This window comes from Trematomus bernacchii, unplaced genomic scaffold (genome assembly GCF_902827165.1).
Source record: "Trematomus bernacchii unplaced genomic scaffold, fTreBer1.1, whole genome shotgun sequence".
In the NCBI taxonomy this organism is placed as follows: domain Eukaryota; kingdom Metazoa; phylum Chordata; class Actinopteri; order Perciformes; family Nototheniidae; genus Trematomus; species Trematomus bernacchii.
This window is the reverse complement of record NW_022987567.1, coordinates 9295159-9320158: the sequence shown is the minus strand read 5'-3', so window position 1 is coordinate 9320158 and position 25000 is coordinate 9295159. Positions and strand designations below refer to the sequence as shown.

Below are 25000 nucleotides of genomic sequence, written 5' to 3'. Positions count from 1 at the left end.
GTGTGTGTGTGTGTGTGTGTCTCAGTGTGTGTGTGTGTGTGTCTCAGTGTGTGTGTGTGTGTCTCAGTGTGTGTGTGTCTCAGTGTGTGTGTGTGTCTCAGTGTGTGTGTGTCTCACAGTGAGTCCGGCTCTCTCCAGGAAGCCTCTCATGGCCTGCAGCTGCAGTTGAGGAAGACACCTCTCTCTGCGAACCTGCTCCAGAGCGCTGGCGTTGGTCTGTAACGTGTTCAGCGTGCAGATGGCATCCTGCAACAAAAAGCAACGAGTGTTTTAGAATCAAAATCCCACGATCAACACAGCACAGGGAGATTGGACGTGAGGAGGATTCTTCAGAGAAACTGATAAATGATTCATGGACAAAGTTTGTCTTTTGTTATATTTAACAAAGTAATAAAGAAAGTCAATATAAAGTGAAATCCATCTCAAATGTAGGAACAGAGCTTCATCCTCAGAGGAGAGAGAAGTCCTGCTGACAGTCTCTCTGTGTATTCATGAGAGGAAACAGCTGGTCCTCCATCCCATCATTAAACCATCAAACCCCCCAGTCCTTAACCATGTGCCTTTTACACTTCCTTTGCCCTCCTGAGAGGTAAACCCTGAACACATGTCTCTGTTCAACACAGACTAAAAATACCATTTATCAGAGTAAAAGGCAATCAGAGTATAAGACTATATGTTTTAAATGATTATATGATCATTTGACACGACACCGCACTTACAGTTTAATGACTTATTGCTACGATACGATTATAACTTATTGTCTGAATCAAACAAGGACAAATAATTAAACACAATACAAGGATAAACTAACATTTAACACAACATGACAATCCCTGATTTTTACAATTTCAATGCTGTTCAATGTAGATACTGCTATATTTTTTTTATGTTATTGTATTTTTCTTCAAATAGTTTTCCATCTGTGTTTTTTATTTATTATATGCACTAAAACACCAAATCAAACTCCTCGTATGTGTTAACCCACCTGGTGATAAACCCGTTTCTGATTCTGACCTGTATTTAGTGTGAGGATGCGAGTGCTTCAGTCTCACTTTATTAAGTCGTGGGACCTTGTATCGCCGGAGAGGATGTTAATATGTTGTTTCTCCCAGGGTTGACCTACAATCGTTGAGCAGATCTTATGCTGGTGGAGAAGTTTTGAATTTAAAGGTCACCTATCATGCTATTTTTAGGCAATAGCATAGGTCTTAGATATATACAAATATATAAAAAACATGTCTATGAAGTGTTTTGCTCAAAATACCAAACAGATCACCCATTCTAGCCGTGCCTCATATCCCTCTATTTCACTTCCTGTTTCAAAAGTGCTGATTTGGGGTATAAAGCTTAAAATAATTTTAAAAAAGAGGGGTCTGAGCTCATGCGGGACCCGGCAGCTACTGTCTAAACTAAATACTGCCGTGATGAAACGCCATATCATGGATTATCAAGGATTCTTTCTGAAACAGTATGGAGCTCAAAGGCTTTCTCTCTTGCCGGTTATACCACAAGGTGAGTTCCTTTTTATTTCCTGCTTCTTCACACACATGCTCTCCAGTACAGGTTAGCTCTGAGTGTTAGCGATGCTAATGTAAACACCGACCATATTACGTCCAAAACAGTCGGGCATTGTTTCTGATAGCAACGTTTCTGATAGGGCCGTGGGTCCACATTTCAGATATTACGTCATATCGGACGCAAATCTGGATCAGCTCCGTTGTTCCCCCGTTTTTAGAGATTTGGGTACGGAGGAAAAGAGAGAGGGTTTTATTTTCTGACGCTGCGTGAGTTCCCCGACACACCGGGGACACATGTTGATGTAGAGAAGACATCAACAAGTGCATTTTGCATGATAGGTCCCCTTTAAAGCTGTAGAAGAACACTTGTTCCATGCAGTACAATCACAGCTGTAAGAAACAAAAGAAGTCTACTCGCCTTGAAGCAAACATATTCAACTTGGTCTTTCCAGGATAGCAGAAAAACACCGGGGACCCTGTTCATTTGACTTTCTCATGTTCAAGAAGAGCGACATGTTTAGGAGTCAGGGTCTCATGACTGACTGTTTGATCTTATCACTAAAGTTCAGGCCTTTCATCAGTTGGAGAGATGACCCCACAGATCAATATCACAACGTTAAAAGGTACAAACATTGACTTAAAGCTGAACCCGGATGTGTTCAGTGATGAAATACCTCCATCATTCAGTCTATCAACAGAACATTAATCATTTCTAGCATTCACTATTTCACAACTGCTGTGCATGAAGGAGTTTAGGAAGGAAGCATATTTCATATATCCTGCTGCACCAAATACTCAAACACATTTATATTTAATACCCTCCTATTTTATTGCAATAATGAACCTTTTACATATTGTTTGACCAAAGAGTTTGAGGGCAGGGAAGCCAGTATTCAGTCAGGCAGAACAACACATTGGTTGGTTTACAATAGGGCTGTGCGATTATGGCAAAAATCATAATCACGATTATTTTGGTCAATAATTGATATTACGATTATTAAATACGATTATTCATTGACTTTGAAAGCATCCATTTATTGAACTTTAAAACAAATACAAATAATAATTTGAACAGTATCTTTTTAACTGTTGATTACCCTGAACGTATAATTCAACTGAATAACCAATACAATAATAAATGATACATTTAAATAAATAATATCAAAAATAATAAATACCAATAAACAAGATCAACAAATATTTTGGAGCGCACTTCAACAAGCTACTAAACATATGTAAATATGATAAATACAAATAAATTAGATCAAATATGTTGCACTGTCACAACCTAGCAAAGCAAAATAATCGTCTTTTACGATTATGTTGTTTTCGTAATTGTGGCAGGCCAAAATCGTAATTGCAATTAAAATACAATTAATTGCACAGCCCTAGTTTACAATGACAAAAATACCCAATAACAACAATGACATTCAAGCAGGAAGGAGAGACAGATTCATACAGCTTTAATAAAAACAACGCTGAAACTTTAGCAAGGATGTACACTTCACAAAAACGTACATTCACATATATAAAATGCATTTACAGTTGGACAATAGTGCAATTTTCCTGCAACAAGTGAGTCGAAACAAATCAATATCCACATAAAAACAGTGACCAGAGGTGCGAAGTAAAAGTTCTGTACTTAAGTACAACTTTTACTTTACTTGAGTATTTCCACTTTCTGCTACTGTGTACTTCTACTCCACTACAGTTCAGAGGTACATGGTGTACTTTTCCTCCACTTCATGTATTTAATAGCTTTAGTTACTTTACAGATGTGGATAAATGATGTGAAATATAATCAAGTGTTAAATCAGACTTTAGTTCCACCTGGAGTAAATCCACAAGCTACCCTGCAGTATACAAAGTCATTCAAACTAGCTGCACCTTTACCAGCTTTGAGAACACTTTCATGATCAATCATTATAAAACATATCATATATATTATTCTGAAATGGACCAATCTGCACAATGACTACTTTTACTGTCGCTACTTTCACTATATTTTGATGAGAATACTTTTATACTTTCACTTGAGTAACATTTTGAATGCAGGACTTTTACTGTAACAGAGTATTCCTACACTCTGGTACTTCTACTTTTACTCAAGTACAAGACCTGAGTACTTCTACTTTCACTCAAGTACAAGATCTGAGTACTTCTACTTTTACTCAAGTACAAGATCTGAGTACTTCTACTTTTACTCAAGTACAAGATCTGAATACTTCTACTTTTACTACAAGATCTGAGTACTTGCACTTTTACTCAAGTTCAAGATCTGAGTACTTCTATTTTTACTCAAGTACAAGCTCTGAGTACTTCGACTTTTACTACAAGATCTGAGTACTTGCACTTTTACTCAAGTACAAGATCTGAGTACTTCTATTTTTACTCAAGTACAAGATCGGAGTACCTCTCCCACCTCTGATGTTTACTATGTGAACCCAGTGTTTTCAGAGGGTTACGACCATCGTTACGACACGTGTTGTTATCTCTGCTGGATGATCGTTGCCTCAGTACAAGTTGTCCAGTAACATAACCGTAGGAGTCACAGCTGTCTCTCTCTCACAGCTCCTCTGTTAGCTTCTACTCCCCTGGCTCTACAATCCAGAGCTAACTGTTATTATTATGTTCTCCCACTTGTTCATGTCAGCCATTTTTGTATCCATCCCATAACTGTCACAGAGTGTCAGAGTTGAAGTTAAAACTTGTAAACTAGCGTCTGTGGCTAGCTGGCATGCTAACAGACAGGTAGCAGAGAGGGTAACACACCTGGTACTCCATGCCGGGGATGTGAGGAGCCGTCTTGGTGCTGAAGTCCCTGTATCTGACAGAAAGGCCCGCGGAAAAACTGCACGGCCAATCCCTCTTTGCGAGCCGCGCGGCCAACACGGAGCCCCGCCGCCACGCGCTCCACATGCACACCATCATGGGCGAGCTGTCACAGGAAGCCAAGACCAAATATGGGAGGTTCCTTTCACATGAGCAGTGGCATCGACACGCCCCCACTCTTCTTGGGTTTTAGAGGCGGTTGGCATCAAGACGTTGCATCACCGCCCCCTACTGGATAAATGCTGATTATAACTGACAGAAAATACAAACATAGAAAAGAAAGCAAGATTAATTTAATTTAAATTGGGTTGAAAAGCTGCAGTGTTGTCAAGCATTTAAAGAATAACTCAAAAAACATAGTTTACTTTCTTCTTGTAAATTACATATTTAAAGGAATTTTCAATATCAAGTTTAAATCTGTCTTTCTTTGTCTAACTTATCTAAAACATGTTATACATAGTATTGTTTGTGGTTCATGTCCTTCCTACTGAAGCAATGTATATATACTTGCTGCTCTTTATTGGTTTAATATTTATTTTATTACTTTTATACCTTATTTCCACCTTTAAAGTTGCCTGAACTGACTGCTTCTGCACTGCTGTAGTACCACCGTTTGGCCACTACGGACATTTACATCGACTTCCGGCGCACTTCCCGGGATTTGGCGAGCAAACCCTCGTGTTGTATTGTGGGAAGAAGTTCTGCCCCTAACAATCATGGCGGACGCTTTTGGAGACGGTTTGTTCAGCGTGTTTGACGATGAACAACAAACTACCACAAGCAAAAAGATACCCGCTTCTCTGACTGCAGAAATCGGGTAAAGGCTTGTTTTTTGTTGCATATTTAACGTTTGAAATCCGGAGGTTAGATTGTACAGAGAAACTTGAACGTAGCAATAACTATGCTAACCAGCTAATGTTGCTAATTGCTAATGGAAACTGAAATAAAACACGTGTTATGGGTTTTCGGACATTGTATTTGCTTTGTTATTGGTGTGTTATGTGTAACATTAACGCCATACGTGTGCAATTTAAGAAGTTAATAGTCACAAGAGTCTAGCTAGCTCAACTGCTTCATGCCTCATCTTTACTGAACAATTATTCTAATACATCAGAAAAAGGCACTTAAACATCAGTTCTCATTACAGTCATTCAAAGGTGATGGCATTATGAACAGAAACATCTTTGCACCATTTGCTTTGTATACTTTTCATGTCGTTAAGAAAAGCAATAAATACTGGAGAAATGTTGAGCCATATTTGTGTATGACATATTTATGCTAAAATGTACAACTGTAATGTTTATATAATCCAATGTGCAGAGGTGGGAGAAGTACTCAGATCTTGTACTAGAGAAGAAGTAGAAGTACTCAGATCTTGTACTTGAGTAAAAGTAGAAGTACTCAGATCATGTACTTCAGTAAAAGTAGAAGCACTCAGACCTTGTACTTGAGTAAAAGTAGAAGTATTCAGATCTTGTACTTGAGTAAAAGTAGAAGTATTCAGATCTTGTACTTGAGTAAAAGTAGAAGTACCAGAGTGTAGGAATACTCTGTTACAGTAAAAGTCCTGCATTCAAAATGTTCCTCAAGTAAAAGTAGGAAAGTATTCTCATCAAAATATAGTGAAAGTAGCGACAGTAAAAGTAGTCATTGTGCAGATTGCTCCATTTCAGAATAATATATATGATATGTTTTATAATGATTGATCATTAAAGTGTTCTCAAAGCTGGTAAAGGTGCAGCTAGTTTGAATGACTTTGTATACTGCAGGGTAGCTTGTGGATTTACTCCAGGTGGAACTAAAGTCTGATTTAACACTTGATTATATTTCACATCATTCATCCACATCTGTGAAGTAACTAAAGGTATAAATACATGTAGTGGAGTAGAAGTACACCATGTACCTCTGAACTGTAGAGGAGTAGAAGTACTCTGTAGCATAACATGGAAATACTCAAGTAAAGTACCTCAAAATGGTACTTGAGTTAATGTACTTAGTTACTTTACACCTCTGCCAATCCTGTAGTATATTTCTATAAGTCTTAGTGAAGTTGTGTAGCGCAGAGTATTCAGTATTTTCTTCATATTATGTATTATTTTTAGATACTCTAGTCTAGTGATATATGTATTTTTCTACTCTGAATATATGTCTGTTTGAATTTTCGTCTGTGTTGCGTTCAAGTGCACGTCAGCTAACTACAGTGTGTTTGTTTTTTCTCTTTAACAGGAAAGTTATTACTAAAAATGGCGCTGATAAAGATGCTGCTTCTCCTGCCGTCAAGAGGGAGGCCGACAGTGACGGAGGAGAGGAGGTTCTGTTCGGGAAGAAAGCTCGACACGAGGCCATCTGTGCTAACGACCTGAAGTGAGAAGCGTTACCAATAAACACCGTGTGTCTGTACAGGGTCCTATTTTATACTTCCAAAGCATTACTACTACTTAACTATATTTAGTAGGTAGTGGTGGTCTAATGGATAGTGTGGTGGGCTGAAGATCGGAAGGTTGTGAGTTCAAATCCCGCCAGGAACACCACCACTAGTGTGCCCTTGAGTAAGGCACTTATGGCGCGTTTCCACTACACGGCCTCGCTCAGTATGGCTAGGCCTCGTTAGGACTGGCTCACTTTATGGCGCATTGCCATTACAGTTTAGGAACTGGGGTAGTATCTATAGTAACGCAGTGTAGGCGGAGCCGTGACGTGATCTTCAGAGAACCCCAGAAAAACAACACAGCCGTTAGCTGTTAGCACTCAGAGCTCACAGCTCCTCATATATGTTCAGAAACTAGACAAAAGTTAAACAAGTACAAACCACAGACTGCCTGTGTCATGGAGAATACAGTCGCTGCTTTATTTATGTCTGTAGGCCGTTGTTGTGAGTGTGGACGGTCGGAGCATATACTGCGTTAGCTTAGCCAATCTCCATTTAGAACACACGCATTTTAAAAGGTGTTTCTCCTGCCGTCTGTCTGCAGACTTGACAAAGCATTAATTCATGGTTTCTACTAACCGGTATCAGTATGTTGTTACTTCGGCATCATTTTGAAACCTGTATTACAATTAAATCACGGTCAAATATGTCCATCTTGTTGTAGTTGTAGCCCCCTTGCCAGCGATGCTCTCTCTAGTTTAGCATACTCAGCCCGACTCAGCCTCGTTGTCTCTGGCCCTAGACCCACGATTTTATGAGGCCAGAAAAACTGTGAATTAGGACCCGCTAGCCGGTACTAGACCAAGTGGAAACGCAACCAAAGACGGACCGCTGACGTCACAGCCCTCTTAAACCGTGCTCCGCGCTGTAGTGGAAATGCGCCATTAGTGTGTGTGTTGCTCCGCTCACCGGTCCGTCACAGCGGGTGGAGCTGCTTCTGCTTCACACACGTTGCATAGGATTTCTGCTTCACACACGTTGCATAGGATGTCTGCTTCACACACGTTGCATAGGATGTCTGCTTCACACACACGTTGCATACCGCTATTTTACTGTCTTTTTCGGACACCCTAAAATACTGCCAGACCGGTGAAGCCATTTTGGACGAGCTTGTTTTGCCGCAGAGAAAAGTGTCATGTATTTTACGTCATGTGATCGGCTCTCCCGATCGGCATTTATAGAGAGCACCGATCGATCGGCCGAGAGTGAATATCAGCCGATATCGATTTTTCACTGTCTTGAAATGCTTTAGAATATGTTTTAAAGTAGTTTAATTCCTTCAGTCTTGCAGAATTCATGCCCCAAGTGAAGGTGGAGCAGGTGGAGACTGTGGAGGGATGCTGTCATGAGGTAAAGGAAACAAAGCAAACTACAGATTTGTGAAAAAAATGAATATAGAAACTTATATTGATGCATTCTGCCTTTCTCAGGTCGCACTGCAAGCCAACGAAGAATACAAACCACTGAAGCCGCGAGTGGGGAAAGCAGCCAAGGTACGATGTCGATTCAAATGCATCTAATACTTTTTAAGTATTTTGATTAATAACTTTAACCATGTCTGTCGTGGCTTCCTTCCTTCCTTGTTTTTCTATCAAGCCACTCGACGCCTTAAACAGACATTTTAAACTCGTCTTCTTTCATTTATATTACTTAAAGTTGAAGAGTTGCTTGGCGTCCGATGGTTTCCACATGTGTCAAACTCAAGGCCCGGGGGCCAAATCAGGCCCTTTGTGGATTTAATTTCGGCCCACAGGATAATTTCTAATTGCTATTAGATCTGGCCCGCCGGTATATTGCACCTTCACTCCATCCTGAGGGTCTCCTCAGCTCAGAGCCTGACCCCATTGATGACCTTGCACCCAAGATGAGATGCCAAGTATCTGAACTAGCATCACAGAGCAGCACACTGAGTTTACATGGATGTTTCCTTCTCTCACGACAACAGGGCATGTTTGGTTTTCTCTTTGAGAGAAATAGTTTTGTTGAAGCTGTTGTTGGCCTGTGCAGAAATGTAATCATAAGAAATGACTCTGGAAAAGCTGCAGATCGAGACATAAGAAATGAATGCAACTGATTATTTAATGTTTCATGTTGTTTTTATAGGCAATCATTTAAGCTTTGTTAGTTCCAGGTTTAATATGTGCAATAAGTTCATTTCAATAAGTTCTGCAATAAACATTGAACCAGTCCGGCCCTCCACTAGTACCCATTTTATAATGTTGGCCCACTGTGTATTTGAGTTCGACACCCCTGCTTTAGATCAGTGATTCTCAAATGGGGGTACGCGGACCCCTAGGGGTACGTTGGGGTACTGCAGGGGGTACGTGAGATAAAATAAATAAAAAGGTTAATTAAAAAAATACCATGCATGATTACAAAAATAAGTACAATAAGTTAAATAGAAAACACAATTGTATATCAAATATTCCTAGAACCACTAAGGGGGTCCTCATATAAACATGTTACATTTGTGTATTGTATTTATAGTTTTTCATAATATATCATTTTGTTCATTGGTTTGTTAATTATTGTAATTATTTATATAGGCGTTTTCTGTCTCAAATGTCCGGGGTCGGTCAGGGGGTACTTGGCAGAGAACATTTTTCAAAGCGGGGTACATTACTGAAAAAAGTTTGAGAAGCACTGCTTTAGATGATATTATGCGATGGGTTTGCTCAAAATAAAATAACAAACTTTTACACATGCAGCAAAGAAAAGAGGCCTTTACAATAGTCAAAACAAATATGCAAAACTCACATTAAATAACAATAGGTATTCTTTCTGTCTTGATAAGGCTTATATAACTTACTAACTTAAAGGGTAATTGGACGGTTAAAAACTGTTCCTCGACGGCGTCTTTGTAGCAGGTTTCTGCCCATCACTGTCACTTTAGAGCAGGCACCGTGGGAATTGTAGTCTTTTATATAGTGTGTTGACTACAGACGTCACGATGAGGTGGTCTTTCTCATCAAAACTAAACACTGGCTCTAACCATGTCTTCCTCGTCTTGCAGGAGTACCCTTTTGTTCTGGATCCGTTCCAGCGCGAGGCCCTCCTGTGCATCGACAACAACCAGTCTGTGCTGGTGTCGGCTCACACCTCGGCTGGAAAGACCGTCTGTGCTGAGTGAGTATCTTAAAAATAAAGCGTACGTAAGCCGAAATTTCGACTACAGGTTTTAGCGCGGCTCGGTTCACCTTTGCTCGGTTTGGCTCAGTTGATTGCTGGGGTCGTTAGTGCAGACAAGTGCAGGCATTTCTTAGGAAGAATTTCATAATAACATTGAAACGGTAGTTCAGGTAAAATATAAGGTTGCTGCGATACAAAGGGCAGTCAGGGTATGTGGCAATGATTCTTATTGAAATGTATTATACAAATGTAGTGTATTAGGGCTTGCAGAAATAAACAAATATTACCGTGTTACAGTAAGGACACTAGATGTTGTTTATAACATAAGGTGTTAAATATGATTTAGTAGGTCTTAAAAATGATGGGATTTGAAAGGTACTTCTGTGTTGAGATCGCGTCTAAATGTGTTTTGGGGGAAATGTCCGGGCTGCAAAGTAACCAGTACGGTGAGAGCCTTTCAGTTCCCCCCAACAATTTGTATTGAAATAAATCAACATGGAACCAGTAATCACTAACTTTGTTTCCACCGGCCCCTTATCGGAGAACACCCAGCTAGTAACCTAGCAACCAAGCTTCAGCTAGCGGCAGTCAGAAACTCATGTATCTTAGAATCTACTTAAAAATAAATATGGGGAAGTGTAAGTTCAACCGTATTTGGTTGGAAAACATCGAATTTAGTGCTTGGTTGAAACCAGTGGAGGGGGACGTGTTTGAAGCCCGCTGCACCTTTTGCAAAAGAAATTAGCGTTTGTTTTGCTAATGTAGCGTTAGCTAGTGCAGCAGCTCCCGCAACAACACCGGGGGACCTCTGGGCGACGTGTGAGTGTACGTCAACCCTAAAAGCGGAGGTGCTGTAGACGCTAAATACCAATCATACAACAGCATGAAGACAGCAGAGCTCTGACTATAGCTCTTGACACACACACACACACACACACACACACACACACACACACTCTTTGTCTAACACGGTTCTGTTATGCTGTTATGTTCAGTCATCGTTCTTATGTTGAACATGAATACATTTACTTTGTAAGTAATTATGGGACGTATTTCTTCTTTCATAGCAATTTTCCTTCATACTTTCTTGCCGTGAAATAGGTCTTAAATTCTATTCAAAGTGGTCTTAAAAAGTCTTAAATTTGAGTTGGTGAAACCGGCAGGAACCCTGTTCTAGTTGTATTGTGATTTGGTTATGTTTGTTTTTCTTTTTACTGTCTTGCTGTTTCTTCCCATGGGGTTTTATCCTAAATAAATACATTTCAGTTAATCCATCTCTTCTTTCCTCTTCTTGCAGATACGCCATTGCCCTGGCGCTCAGAGAGAAACAGAGGGTGATCTTCACCAGCCCCATCAAAGCTCTCTCTAACCAGAAATACAGAGAAATGTACGAGGAGTTCCAGGATGTTGGTCTGATGACGGGAGACGTCACCATCAACCCCACCGCCTCCTGCCTCGTCATGACCACAGAGGTGAGAGGAAGTGGAGTCGTTAATACATTGACAAAATATCACCTTTATTTAAATTATAACAGACATTTTTCACAATTTTCTTACATTTTTAAGACAATTTCCTAAACCTTTTGAATCAATAAATAGAGCAAATGAATAGCCATTAAAATGACAGGCTGTTCATTCCTTTGTTCGTGGGTAAACTTACAAAATCTGCACGGGATAAAATACTTATTTCCTCCACTGTATATTGAAACAACTCACTCTATTCACCTAAGAAATCAGAGTACGATATTAATTGTGGTAATCTTGTCAAAAGTAGTTGAATAGAGTTTGGAAACTGTGCATCACTGAGAGGTTTTCTGACATAATGAATGTTTGATTTCTCCCAGATCCTGAGGAGCATGCTGTACCGAGGCTCTGAGATCATGAGGGAAGTTGCCTGGGTCGTTTTTGATGAGATCCACTACATGAGAGACTTAGGTGAGGACAGGATACACGCCTGCAGTTCATTATGAGTTATTTGAGATTATAACACGGATAAATCAAATCAAGCAATCTGATTGGTTCTTAGCGTATATCACGGGTAGAAAAAGTCATGTATCCCTCCGCGTCTGAGAAAAAGCTACAACCGTTACATTACGACCGTTACGAAACTAACTAACACAGCTTAAGATGGAAACATTTAAGGTTCACTTCGACCTCCGGGGTGGCCTTACTATGGAGGAGTGGAGTGAGCAAAACAATTGGGTCGGGGAGGATACAAATTAATTTTGGGACGAATTTGGGACGAGAGTTAAAATAAAAATACCCTGCTAACTCTACTACGAACGGCGATGAAAATGAAACTGACTGCACGTTTTGTGTAGCACACAGTTATTAAACCTCACACAAAGCATTTAGCAACCCGCAAAATACACACACACACACACAGTACGTAGCTACAGCTGTGATGTAACTACCATTTGTTTCCCCTGGAGAGGTGCGGAGAAACGAAATTTAACTTATGAAGCAGCTTTTTGGCGGCGCGCTATGCATGGGGCACCCTAGAGGGGGTTTCCAGACACGTCATTGCAGCTGAGATGAGAACTCTCCATCGCATTTAGTCCTTAGCAATATGCTGCGCCTCTCCCCATGTAGGGATGGGTACCGAGCCCCGGTATTAAACGGGCCGCGGGCCGGAATTATTAAAGACAGTGGTACCAACAGCGGTCTTTTTATCGGTACTGGAGACATTTAAAACATACATGTCATATGTATTATTGCTACATGAACATTATATTGCAGTTTTAGTTTCGCCAACTCCGTTTCTAATATGCAATAAGACTACAAAATGCGTCTATGATGTATTTTCTATCCTTCCAATCCAGACGGGATCTCTCTCTCCCGTCTGTGTGCGAGGGGGCGGGCGGTTTGTAAAGGTCTCCTGACTGTGTTACAGACTGTCATCCTGGTTAGTGGTTACTCTGTCTTCTGTCTTCAGGACAGAGTGTTGGATTGTTTTGATAATTGGATGGGACTTGATTGGATTCAATATTAGAGTATCTTTCTCGTTTGTGTGTTTTTTTTTAATATATTTGGCCTTTGTTTATGTGTTGGACTGATTTACTCAAATAAAAAGGTTGATGAATTATCATCTAATGATTTGTATGATGTTTTATTTATGTTAAAGGTCACTTTGAATGATTTTAACTAATGATAATGTAGAAAAACTAATATTTTAAATTCGGGACGGTCCACATTAATTTCGGGACGGCTTAGATTGTATTTCGGGACGGTCCACATTAATTTCGGGACGGCTTAGATTGTATTTCGGGACGGTCCACATTTATTTCGGGACGGCTTAGATTGTATTTCGGGGCGGTTCCGGGAGGATGGTGAAAAAAGTTAGTCGAGAGAGAAGAGCAGGTAGACCAACTGGAAAGAAAACGAAACGAACAGAACACCGTGAAGCAAACAAAATGGGCAGTTGAGTGCTTTGAAGACTGGTGTCGGGATGAAGCTGTGGTCATAGACTTTCAGACGTCGATAAAACAGCAGCTCAATAACATGTTGAGAGATTTCTATGCAACTGTCAAATAATAATAGCCAAATAATCGATCAACGCCGTCTGTCGAATATGACTAATATCAACCCTCCACTTCGCGTCGGGCCGAACAACGCAAGCTATTTTTTAAAGGTCACCTTTCATGCTATTTTTAGGCAATAGCATAGGTCTCAGATATATAAAAATATATAAAAAACATGTCTATGAAGTGTTTTGCTCAAAATACCAAATAGATCACCCATTCTAGCCATGCCTCATATCCCTCTATTTCACTTCCTGTTTCAAAAGTACTGATTTGGGGTATAACGGTTTAAAAAAAATAAAAAAGGAGGGGTCTGAGCTCATGCGGGACCCGGCAGCTACTGTCTAAACTAAATGCTGCCGTGATGAAACGCCATATCATGGATTATCAAGGATTGTTTCTGAAACAGTATGGAGCTCAAAGGCTTTCTCTCTTGCCGGTTATACCACAAGGTGAGTTCCTTTTTATTTCCTGCTTCTTCACACACATGCTCTCCAGTACAGGTTAGCTCTGAGTGTTAGCGATGCTAATGTAAACACCGACCATATTACGTCCAAAACAGTCGGGCATTGTTTCTGATAGCAACGTTTCTGATAGGCCCGTGGGTGTAAAGCCAGCCTATTCCTGGAATTCAAGGTACCTGCTATGAGTGTCTGCAATTTGTACGGCCCTCGGAGGATGTTGTGGAAATTGAAATGGCCCTTGAGAGGAAAAAGGTTCCCCACCGCTGCTTTAAAAAGTAAATAAATTCACGAATTCTTCTTCTTCTTCTTTCTGTGTGTTTCAGAGCGTGGTGTTGTCTGGGAGGAAACCATCATTCTTCTTCCTGATAACGTGCATTACGTCTTCTTGTCGGCCACCATCCCCAACGCCAAGCAGTTTGCAGAGTGGATTTGCCACCTTCACAAGCAGGTGTGATGCTTAACGAGCACATGTTATAATCATGAGGGCAGTTAACGCCCCTCTCGATATAAGGAGGTAACATTTATCCTTCTATATCAGTGTTTCTCAAACGCTTTCATTCAAGAACAGAATATGAAATAATGTAAATTAAGACAAAATTAAATACGGTTTATTGCGTTGTTTACGCACTCATTGACTGTGTCTCTGTTGCCACCTATACTAGTCATTTTTAAACAATTTGAGAAACACTTTTAACTTGTAATTTATTTATTTCAAATGGGAAATTATACCAATATACTCACGGACCACCAGTGGTTTGCACACCACACTTTTGAGAAACACTGGTCTATATCAGTGTTCATTTCGTCAACGAAAACTATAACGAAAAATGTTCGTCAACGACCTTTTGTACACGACTAATAATAAAAACTAAGACGGAATGTATATTTTGTTTTTGAGACGGGACTAAAGTGTTAATGGTGGACTATCGGACATTCAAAATGCAGGATATTTCCCCCCAATTGTCCGTCAAAATGCATCCCTGTCATTGGTTGAATTAGTTGGGAATCTGCACACGTCACTCTTATGTTAAGAGAGTGAAATGTGGCTTTACGAATTTCAACACTTGATACCGTCACCTTGATTTAAATGTCAGATACCTGTGTTTAAACTATAACTGAATTAGTTTAAAGAGAGAAAACATTTTGACTAAAAGTTGACTCAAATGTAATGATTTTTCATCGACTAAAACTAGGATAAAAAGGACTGAAATGTGACTAAAACTAATAACCATTTTCGTCTAAAGACTAAGACTAAATCTAAAATGGCTGCCAAAATGAACACTGGTCTATATAAAAGGACCAGGAGGACATTTCTGTGTTTTAATCACCTTTTTTGTTACATAATTAATGCCTTGTTTCTGTTTCCTGTAGCCATGCCATGTCGTGTACACTGAGTACCGTCCCACTCCTCTGCAGCACTACATCTTCCCATCAGGGGGCGACGGACTCCACCTCGTTGTTGATGAGAACGTAAGAACACCTGAGTATTTAAAGAGACACTTAGTTCATTAACAGAGAGGGCAACAGTACACACATCCTTTACTCAAGTAGAAGTACAGATACTCGTGTTTAAAAATACTCTGGTGAAAGTAGAAGTACTGACTAAACTTCTTTACTCAAGTGAAAGTAAAGAGGGCTTTGAAATGTACTTCAGTAAAAAGTACCCATAACTAGCAGCTGTTTTAAAGAGTACCTGACCTCCCTTTATATTAATAGAACAATAATGTCATTGTTAGCTAATGAATGTTTCCATGCTGAACAACGGCAACATGACAACGTTTTCATTGGTCCCTCTTCTTTAGAGAAGACCAGGAAATGATGGATACACGGATCGTGTTCAAATCAATAGGCACGCAATGACTCTAAATAATAATGATCACGCCACCAAACACACATTCAAACTAAAGGAACCAGCCTGTTTGGGAAATGTGAGAAGTAGAAAGTACAGGTATTTGTGTTCAACATGTAAGAAGTAGAAAGTACAGGTATTTGGGTTCAACATGTAAGAAGTAGAAAGTACAGGTATTTGTGTTCAACATGTAAGAAGTAGAAAGTACAGGTATTTGGGTTCAAAATGTAAGAAGTAGAAAGTACAGGTATTTGTGTTCAACATGTAAGAAGTAGAAAGTACAGGTATTTGGGTTCAACATGTAAGAAGTAGAAAGTACAGGTATTTGTGTTCAACATGTAAGAAGTAGAAAGTACAGGTATTTGTGTTCAACATGTAAGAAGTAGAAAGTACAGGTATTTGTGTTCAACATGTAAGAAGTAGAAAGTACAGGTATTTGGGTTCAACATGTAAGAAGTAGAAAGTACAGGTATTTGTGTTCAACATGTAAGAAGTAGAAAGTACAGGTATTTGGGTTCAACATGTAAGAAGTAGAAAGTACAGGTATTTGTGTTCAACATGTAAGAAGTAGAAAGTACAGGTATTTGTGTTCAACATGTAAGAAGTAGAAAGTACAGGTATTTGGGTTCAACATGTAAGAAGTAGAAAGTACAGGTATTTGTGTTCAACATGTAAGAAGTAGAAAGTACAGGTATTTGTGTTCAACATGTAAGAAGTAGAAAGTACAGGTATTTGTGTTCAACATGTAAGAAGTAGAAAGTACAGGTATTTGGGTTCAACATGTAAGAAGTAGAAAGTACAGGTATTTGTGTTCAACATGTAAGAAGTAAAAAGTACAGGTATTTGAGTTCAACATGTAAGAAGTAGAAAGTACAGGTATTTGTGTTCAACATGTAAGAAGTAGAAAGTACAGGTATTTGGGTTCAACATGTAAGAAGTAGAAAGTACAGGTATTTGAGTTCAACATGTAAGAAGTAGAAAGTATAGGTATTTGGGTTCAAAATGTAAGAAGTAGAAAGTACAGGTATTTGTGTTCAACATGTGAGAAGTAGAAAGTACAGGTATTTGGGTTCAACATGTAAGAAGTAGAAAGTACAGGTATTTGGGTTCAACATGTAAGAAGTAGAAAGTACAGGTATTTGTGTTCAACATGTAAGAAGTAGAAAGTACAGGTATTTGTGTTCAACATGTAAGAAGTAGAAAGTACAGGTATTTGGGTTCAACATGTAAGAAGTAGAAAGTACAGGTATTTGGGTTCAAAATGTAAGAAGTAGAAAGTACAGGTATTTGTGTTCAACATGTGAGAAGTAGAAAGTACAGGTATTTGGGTTCAACATGTAAGAAGTAGAAAGTACAGGTATTTGTGTTCAACATGTGAGAAGTAGAAAGTACAGGTATTTGAGTTCAACATGTAAGAAGTAGAAAGTACAGGTATTTGTGTTCAAAATGTAAGAAGTAGAAAGTACAGGTATTTGGGTTCAACATGTAAGAAGTAGAAAGTACAGGTATTTGGGTTCAACATGTAAGAAGTAGAAAGTACAGGTATTTGTGTTCAACATGTGAGAAGTAGAAAGTACAGGTATTTGGGTTCAACATGTAAGAAGTAGAAAGTACAGGTATTTGTGTTCAACATGTGAGAAGTAGAAAGTACAGGTATTTGAGTTCAACATGTAAGAAGTAGAAAGTACAGGTATTTGGGTTCAACATGTAAGAAGTAGAAAGTACAGGTATTTGGGTTCAACATGTAAGAAGTAGAAAGTACAGGTATTTGGGTTCAACATGTAAGAAGTAGAAAGTACAGGTATTTGTGTTCAAAATGTAACAAGTAGAAAGTACAGGTATTTGGGTTCAACATGTAAGAAGTAGAAAGTACAGGTATTTGGGTTCAACATGTAAGAAGTAGAAAGTACAGGTATTTGGGTTCAACATGTAAGAAGTAGAAAGTACAGGTATTTGTGTTCAACATGTGAGAAGTAGAAAGTACAGGTATTTGGGTTCAACATGTAAGAAGTAGAAAGTACAGGTATTTGGGTTCAAAATGTAAGAAGTAGAAAGTACAGGTATTTGTGTTCAACATGTGAGAAGTAGAAAGTACAGGTATTTGGGTTCAACATGTAAGAAGTAGAAAGTACAGGTATTTGTGTTCAACATGTGAGAAGTAGAAAGTACAGGTATTTGAGTTCAACATGTAAGAAGTAGAAAGTACAGGTATTTGTGTTCAAAATGTAAGAAGTAGAAAGTACAGGTATTTGTGTTCAAAATGTAAGAAGTAGAAAGTACAGGTATTTGTGTTCAAAATGTAAGAAGTAGAAAGTACAGGTATTTGTGTTCAACATGTAAGAAGTAGAAAGTACAGGTATTTGGGTTAGAAATGTAAGAAGTCAAAGTAAAAAGTAGTAAAATAAGTAGTGGAGTAAAGTACTGATACTAGAAAAATGTACTTAAGTAAATAAATAATGATGGAAAGAGAATACAAGTGCAAGATGCATTACAGGGGCCCATCGCTTGATACATGTATTTTTCTGTAGGCGTAATAAATGTTTCTTATCTTAATCCTATACAAAACAGACTAGTCTCATTTCTTATTTGTTGAATATCTGCATGTTTTCTTTCCTCAGGGAGACTTCAGAGAGGATAACTTCAACACGGCCATGCAGGTGCTGAGAGACGCCGGGGATTCTGGGGGAAGTGGAGGAGGAAAGTGGGACCCGAGACGGAAAGGAGGCACCAGAGGTACGTTTAAAAAGAAAATACTCTCTCACACTTTACCCTTTTTAAATAGCCTTAAACTCACTGACAATGAAATTGGGGAAGCAGCTTTTTATCGACCACTAAGAAATATTATAAAAGGCACTCGAGGTTTTTAAACGGCAGCTGAATATGTACAGTAGCGGCTAAGATTGTAGAAAAGTAAACAGGAAATTAACTTAAAATTAAGGCCAATTTCACCAAAATACATTTGACCATTTCCTAAATCGTTCCCTGAAAAAACACACATGCCATACAGGTGTCTCCAATATATACAATTACTGCAGCTGCCCAAAGATGCCTTCAAAATAAAAGCATAAAACTACTTTAACTAGCTTAACCCTTATGTCGTGTTCGGGTGACCCGTTTCAAGTTAAAATGATATAATAACTACGCTCTAGTTTTTTGTATCGGAACAAGGCTTCATGATATCCTCCACAACAGCTATACATGAGAGTAACACATGCGTCACTCCCGGGCGAAAATTACGACCCCGCCCACTTTTGGGGGAAAACAACGCTGTCATTTGAATGGCGGTCGATACAAATTCTGAAGTTTTTGCCAATCCGATCAGAAATGTAAGAAAACCGTGGATTTGTGGATCTTCAAAGAGCCCGGTTACGATGGCCAGTCAGGCAAACAATTACATTAAAGGGGACCTATCATGCAAAATGCACTTTTGTACGTCTTTTATACATGAATATGTGTCCCCGGTGTTCCAGGGAACTCACCAAGTGTCAGAAAACACAACCCTCTCTATTTTCCTCCATACCCAAATCTCTAAAAAAGGGGCTGCAACGGATCTGATAAAAACTGATCCAGATTTGAACACTGTCCTGACGTCAGGACGGTGGCGCTACGGCTCCACCAATCAGGAGGAGACGGCCACGGCCATTGCCGTTCGAAAGCGCTGGAGACGCTGTAGTACATATGCCAGGCCTGTAGGTGGTGCTGTTCTCACTGAATCTGCCCAGAGCTAGAAATTGTCAAATTGAGCAAAATGAGGCATGGCTAAAATGCATGATCTGATTGGTATTTTGAATAAAAAAAAGTATAAATATGCCTTATATAGGTATGGTCCTACACTATATTATTCAAATATAGCATGATAGGTCCACTTTAAATGATTGGAAATCGACGATCAGGCTCGATATATGGTTAAATTAAAATCAGTAGGCGAGGCTTTCATTTCTCCAGCTGCTACTCTCATGAGCGAGGCGGAAAATAATAGTTTTATCATGCCAACAAGCTGCTGTGTCGTTTATTGCACCTCAAACATTAAAACAAATCCAGAGTTCAGTGTTTCTGAACTTCCTCTAAGAACAAAGGACCGTAACAGAAGAGCTCTGTGGCTTCAGGCTCGATCGCCATTCAAATGACAGCGTTGGTTTCCCCCAAAAGTGGGCGAGGCCGTAAAGTGACGTAGATGTTACTCTCATCTATGGACATCGACCGCCTACTGCTATATTTAACCATATATCGAGCTCGCTCGTCGATTTCCAATGATTGAATGTAATTGTTTGCCTGACTGGCCATCGTGATCGGGCTCTTTGAAGATCAGAAAATCCACGGTTTTCTTAAATTTCTGATCGGATTGGCAAAAACTTCAGAATTCGAATTGACCGCCATTAAAATGACTGTTTTCCCCCAAAAGTGGGCGGAGCCGTCATTTTTGCCCGGAAGTGACGCATGTGTTACTGTCATGTATAGCATCATGTATTTATCACGTCCAACTGCTGCATGTGTGCTAATTTGTTTTGGACTCTGACTTTTTGAATTAAATGTCATATTTTCAGTTTGTCTTGTGTTGTCTGACGGACTTCCAAAGCACTTTAAGCTGCATCCTGTGTCTGAAAACCTCTATAAAAATAAGGCTTTAATACTATTATAAAATCCAATGTACATCTTAATTAATTAATACTCCCATGTCTGGTTTCCTCAGGTCCGTCCAGCGTTTTTAAAATCGTGAAGATGATCATGGAGAGGAACTTCCAGCCTGTCATCATCTTCAGTTTCAGCAAAAAGGAGTGCGAGGCGTACGCTCTGCAGGTGGCCAAGCTCGACTTTAACACAGGTGAGTGTGTGTGTGTTCATAAGGCCATTCTCACTTCAGGTGTGCTTAACTTTAACACAGGTGAGTGTGTGTGTGTTCATAAGGCCATTCTCACTTCAGGTGTGTTTAACTTTAACACAGGGGAGTGTGTGTTTGTGCTGCAATGGTGTACACAGGTTTTCAATAATAATATTAATACATTTTTATCAAATCAAATATATATATTAGGGCTGTCAGTCGATTAAAATATGTAATTGCATGATGTCCATAGTTAATCGCGATTAATCACAAATGAATCGCACAATTCTTATCTGTTCTAAATGTAGGAATATTTTCCAAGTTGTTAATACTCTTATCAACATATGAGTGGACAAATATGCTTTATGCAAATGTTTGTTTATTATCATTGGAACAACGAGGTGCAGAGTCCAACCACAGGAAGCTATCTGAAGCCCCTTTACCACAACATGGCTGCATTCATTTAGACGTATGTACAAAACAGGCTTTTTTTTCAAAGTAAAAGCCCCATAGAGTAACTGTTTTGTTACAGGAAACATAGTTTTAGGCTTGCTTTTCAAAATAAAGTCCCCGTAGAGTAACTGTTTGTTACAAGAAGCTCTAGTTGAGGCTTGCTTTTCAAAACAAAAGCCTCATACATTAACAGTATAGTTACTGGAAGCTTAAATTGAGGATTGCTTTTCAAAATAAAAGCCCCATAGAGTAACTGTTTTGTTACAGGAAACATAGTTATTAACATAACACAACAACCTGGAACCTATTTACAAGATCTCTGCTTCCAGTGCAGCTTCTCCAATATGATAATTTGATGCTTTTCTTTTACTGTGTTGATACACCTAATGCTCTTTTGGGAGTTGTATTGTTTGTTAACAGGAAGACACTTGAAGTAGTCATTTTGGACTTTTGAAATTGAAAATTATAACAGTCTTAAAAATGTAAGAACATTTTGGAAAAACGGCTATTTCCCATTTTTTTTTAATCAATAGAGAAAATAATCAGCAAATTAATAGAAAAGCAAAATATTAATTAAACAGCCCTTATATTTTCTATTCCTACTCACCATTCTGACAGAACATACTATTTATTGTGGTCATTTTGTCAAAAGTAGTTGAGTACATACTAGGGCTGTGCGATTATGGCAAAAATCATAATCACGATTATTTGGGTCAATAATTGATATCACGATTATTAAATACGATTATTCATTGACTTTGAAAACATCCATTTATTGAACTTTAAAACAAATACAAATAATAATTTGAACAGTATCTTTTTAACTGTTGATTACCCTGAACGTATAATTCAACTGAAAAACTTTAAATAAATAATATCAAAATAATAAATACCAATAAACAAGATCAACAAATATTTTGGAGCGCACTTCCACAAGCTACTAAACGTATATAAATATGATAAATACAAATAAATGAGACCAACATTAATTAGATCAAATATGTCACAACCTAGCAAAGCAAAATAATTGTTTTTTTCGATTATGTTGTTTTCGTAATTGTGGCAGGCCAAAATCGTAATTGCAATTAAAATACGATTAATTGCACAGCCCTAGTACATACATTTTTTGTGTACTGTTTTTCAATGCATTTTTCAACTTTTGGGTTTTAATTGTACTCATATCAGCAAATGTAACAATAGTCACATGTCCATTTAAATTAAAACGGGTTCTTTGCACTCGGAAGCACCAAATAAATACATTTTTTGTGACAAATGGATTATGGAAGTTTTAGGGAGGGAACTGAAATGGGGAAAGCGAAACTGCCGACTAAAATATGCAAATGTTGGCAAATGAAGCTGAGAAATCCTGCGCAAAGAGTGAGAGCATGAACGCATCTCACTGAGTAGAGTTTCTTCATGAAAAGACAAACTTCTTTACAATTGGAGGCAGCAGCAGATTAAACTTGGCTCATGTCGACTGGCTTCAGGCTCTTTAGGCTCTTCAGGCTCTTTAGGTGAACTCATCTCGGTTTGTTTCCCCTGCATGGTGACATTATTAGAATGAGCAAGTTTGTTTTTTAATACCGAGCTCTTTCCAAAACTGAAAGCCTGTTTCTGTCAGCGCTGCCAAGTAGTTCATTAGAAAAACTAAACATACAAACGACCAAAGATAATATCTCATTTCCATCAGTTTCATGTGTTTTGAGAATTTGCCTAAAAAGACTGGTTTTCCTAGAAAAAGGATGGCAGTCAGATGATTTAATTTGACTTGAAAAAACGTCACTTTATCGAGGAAAAATGTTGAAGTGGATGATTTTAAAGCTTAAAGGTTATATTTGTCATGTGCACCATAGCAACAGCGTCATTTATGGGGATGGAGATCTTAAAGAGGACATTCTGATGTTCAGGTGTATATCAGTATGTAGTGTCTCTACTTTAAAGAGTCCTCTCCTGCTGATGTTCAGGTGTATATCAGTATGTAGTGTCTCTACTTTAAAGAGTCCTCTCCTGCTGATGTTCAGGTCTATATCAGTATGTAGTGTCTCTACTTTAAAGAGTCCTCTCCTGCTGATGTTCAGATGTATATCAGTATGTAGTGTCTCTACTTTAAAGAGTCCTCTCCTGCTGATGTTCAGGTGTATATCAGTATGTAGTGTCTCTATTTAAAGAGTCCTCTCCTGCTGATGTTCAGGTGTATATCAGTATGTAGTGTCTCTACTTTAAAGAGTCCTCTCCTGCTGATGTTCAGGTGTATATCAGTATGTAGTGTCTCTACTTTAAAGAGTCCTCTCCTGCTGATGTTCAGGTGTATATCAGTATGTAGTGTCTCTACTTTAAAGAGTCCTCTCCTGCTGATGTCCAGGTGTATATCAGTATGTAGTGTCTCTACTTTAAAGAGTCCTCTCCTGCTGATGTTCAGGTGTATATCAGTATGTAGTGTCTCTACTTTAAAGAGTCCTCTGCATGTGGAGCTCCTAAAATAAAGTGGATGTTAGATTTTGTTTTATCGGGCTGTTTCTCTGGAGCCATGGATTTATCTTTGGGTTTGCTTTTCTGTGTGTGTTTGCTTGTGGTTTCACTTTGTTATTAAAGTATTAGAATAAGTCCCATTGACTCTGAGGTCATCTGAAATTAAAAATAAATATGGAGTTTCTGACTAACATGATGGGGAAGGTTTCCCAGAATAGCTTCATGAATAAATCTGTGACTAAGACACAGTTAGCAAACAGTGCAATGCTATTAGCTCAGTAATCATAAATCACTACATTACAATAATAAAGTATTGGTTAGACATGTGGAAATATTGAACCTCAGCTCCACTCATTTGAATTAATTGATCAATATGAATATTTGTAAGTCTTGCAAAAAGTGGATAAAAAAACTATTTCAAGTGACAGTTTCGTGGCTGTAAAATCATATAAAATAAATGAGAATTGTCAGATCTTCTTGCTCAACCTCGTTGTGGTTTCACTTTTCCTTCAAGCAATTCCCTAAAAACCTCTCCCAGGTTGTTCCACATTAACCGAACACGCCAAGAAGAATGATATCTGAGACTTTTTGAAGAAACCGAGCCACTTTTCTTTACTGTTATTGTGAAATATTCTCTCTAAAACATGTGAACTTTGCTGCACTTGTGAGCCCAGCAAACTGTTTTAACGTGTGTCTGTGTGAGAGAGGGAGAATATTTACTGGAAAGCTTCGAGAAGATGTTTAACAAATACACTTTGTTGTTTGTTGCAGATGAAGAGAAGCGTCTGGTGGAGGAAGTGTTCAGCAATGCCATTGATTGTCTGTCGGACGAGGATAAGAAACTCCCTCAGGTGAGGAGGAGTAATACAAAACATCTCATACAACACATTTGATATAAAGACCCACATTTTCCTAATTTCCCCCCCGAGTTGTCACCTTGTTAACCAGTTAACCCCCATGCCCTCGGTAAACTGAGATTCCACAGATTCCAGACATATAAGGATCATCACTGAGCGGGAAGCAAACACAGACATCACAACACGTGGCTTCAGGAGTTTTCATATATAGTTGCTATGGTAGCCACCAGAGTGTATGACAGCTTCCGGTTTTGGGCATTCTGGCTGCGCAGCACTCATTCACCAATGGGTCATGTTTAGATGGATTTTAGGAACTTCCCCTCAATTATTATTGGCTCTAACGGTTAAAAAGAGGTGTCAACCATCAAAATCGACCGATGGGTTCCAGAGATATGGAAAATTCACCCATATGATCTCTCTATAAGGTCAAAGGTCACTTGTTTTGCATCAATCTTAATACAGGGTACTTATTATATGTTATTGTTTGTTTGTTCACCATGTAAACGGCCTTGGGTCCCTTGAAAGGCGCTATACAAATGTCATCTATTATTATTATATCTTTAAATCCCTGTAAACAAACTCTAACCTGACTTATTTTTTATTTTCATTTTTACAAATCAAGACATATCGTAAGGACTTTTCCATTCAAATGACAAATAATAT

The 25000-nt window shown here is 38.7% G+C and overlaps 2 protein-coding genes across 3 annotated transcripts in view; one reads left to right on the top strand and one right to left on the bottom strand.

Annotated features, from left to right (window-relative positions):
- Positions 1-4457, bottom strand: part of fpgs (folylpolyglutamate synthase) — a 23493-nt gene extending 19036 nt beyond the window's left edge. For both annotated transcript variants that reach the window (XM_034125965.1, XM_034125966.1), the window contains exons 1-2: positions 4290-4457; positions 118-246 (exon numbers count right to left, since the gene is read on the bottom strand). In XM_034125965.1, coding sequence (XP_033981856.1) covers positions 118-246; positions 4290-4448 — 288 coding nt within the window. In that variant the 5' untranslated portion in view covers positions 4449-4457. The remainder of the gene's footprint in view (positions 1-117; positions 247-4289) is intronic.
- A 576-nt stretch (positions 4458-5033) lies between these two features.
- The window catches only part of mtrex (Mtr4 exosome RNA helicase), a 53964-nt gene continuing 33997 nt past the window's right edge, over positions 5034-25000 (top strand). Inside the window, exons 1-12 of the mRNA XM_034125773.1 lie at positions 5034-5166; positions 6576-6713; positions 8061-8127; positions 8208-8270; positions 9791-9903; positions 11204-11378; positions 11750-11840; positions 14214-14338; positions 15262-15360; positions 18358-18472; positions 20430-20561; positions 24252-24331. Of these exons, the coding sequence (XP_033981664.1) occupies positions 5066-5166; positions 6576-6713; positions 8061-8127; positions 8208-8270; positions 9791-9903; positions 11204-11378; positions 11750-11840; positions 14214-14338; positions 15262-15360; positions 18358-18472; positions 20430-20561; positions 24252-24331 (1299 nt within the window). The 5' untranslated portion in view covers positions 5034-5065. The remainder of the gene's footprint in view (positions 5167-6575; positions 6714-8060; positions 8128-8207; positions 8271-9790; positions 9904-11203; positions 11379-11749; positions 11841-14213; positions 14339-15261; positions 15361-18357; positions 18473-20429; positions 20562-24251; positions 24332-25000) is intronic.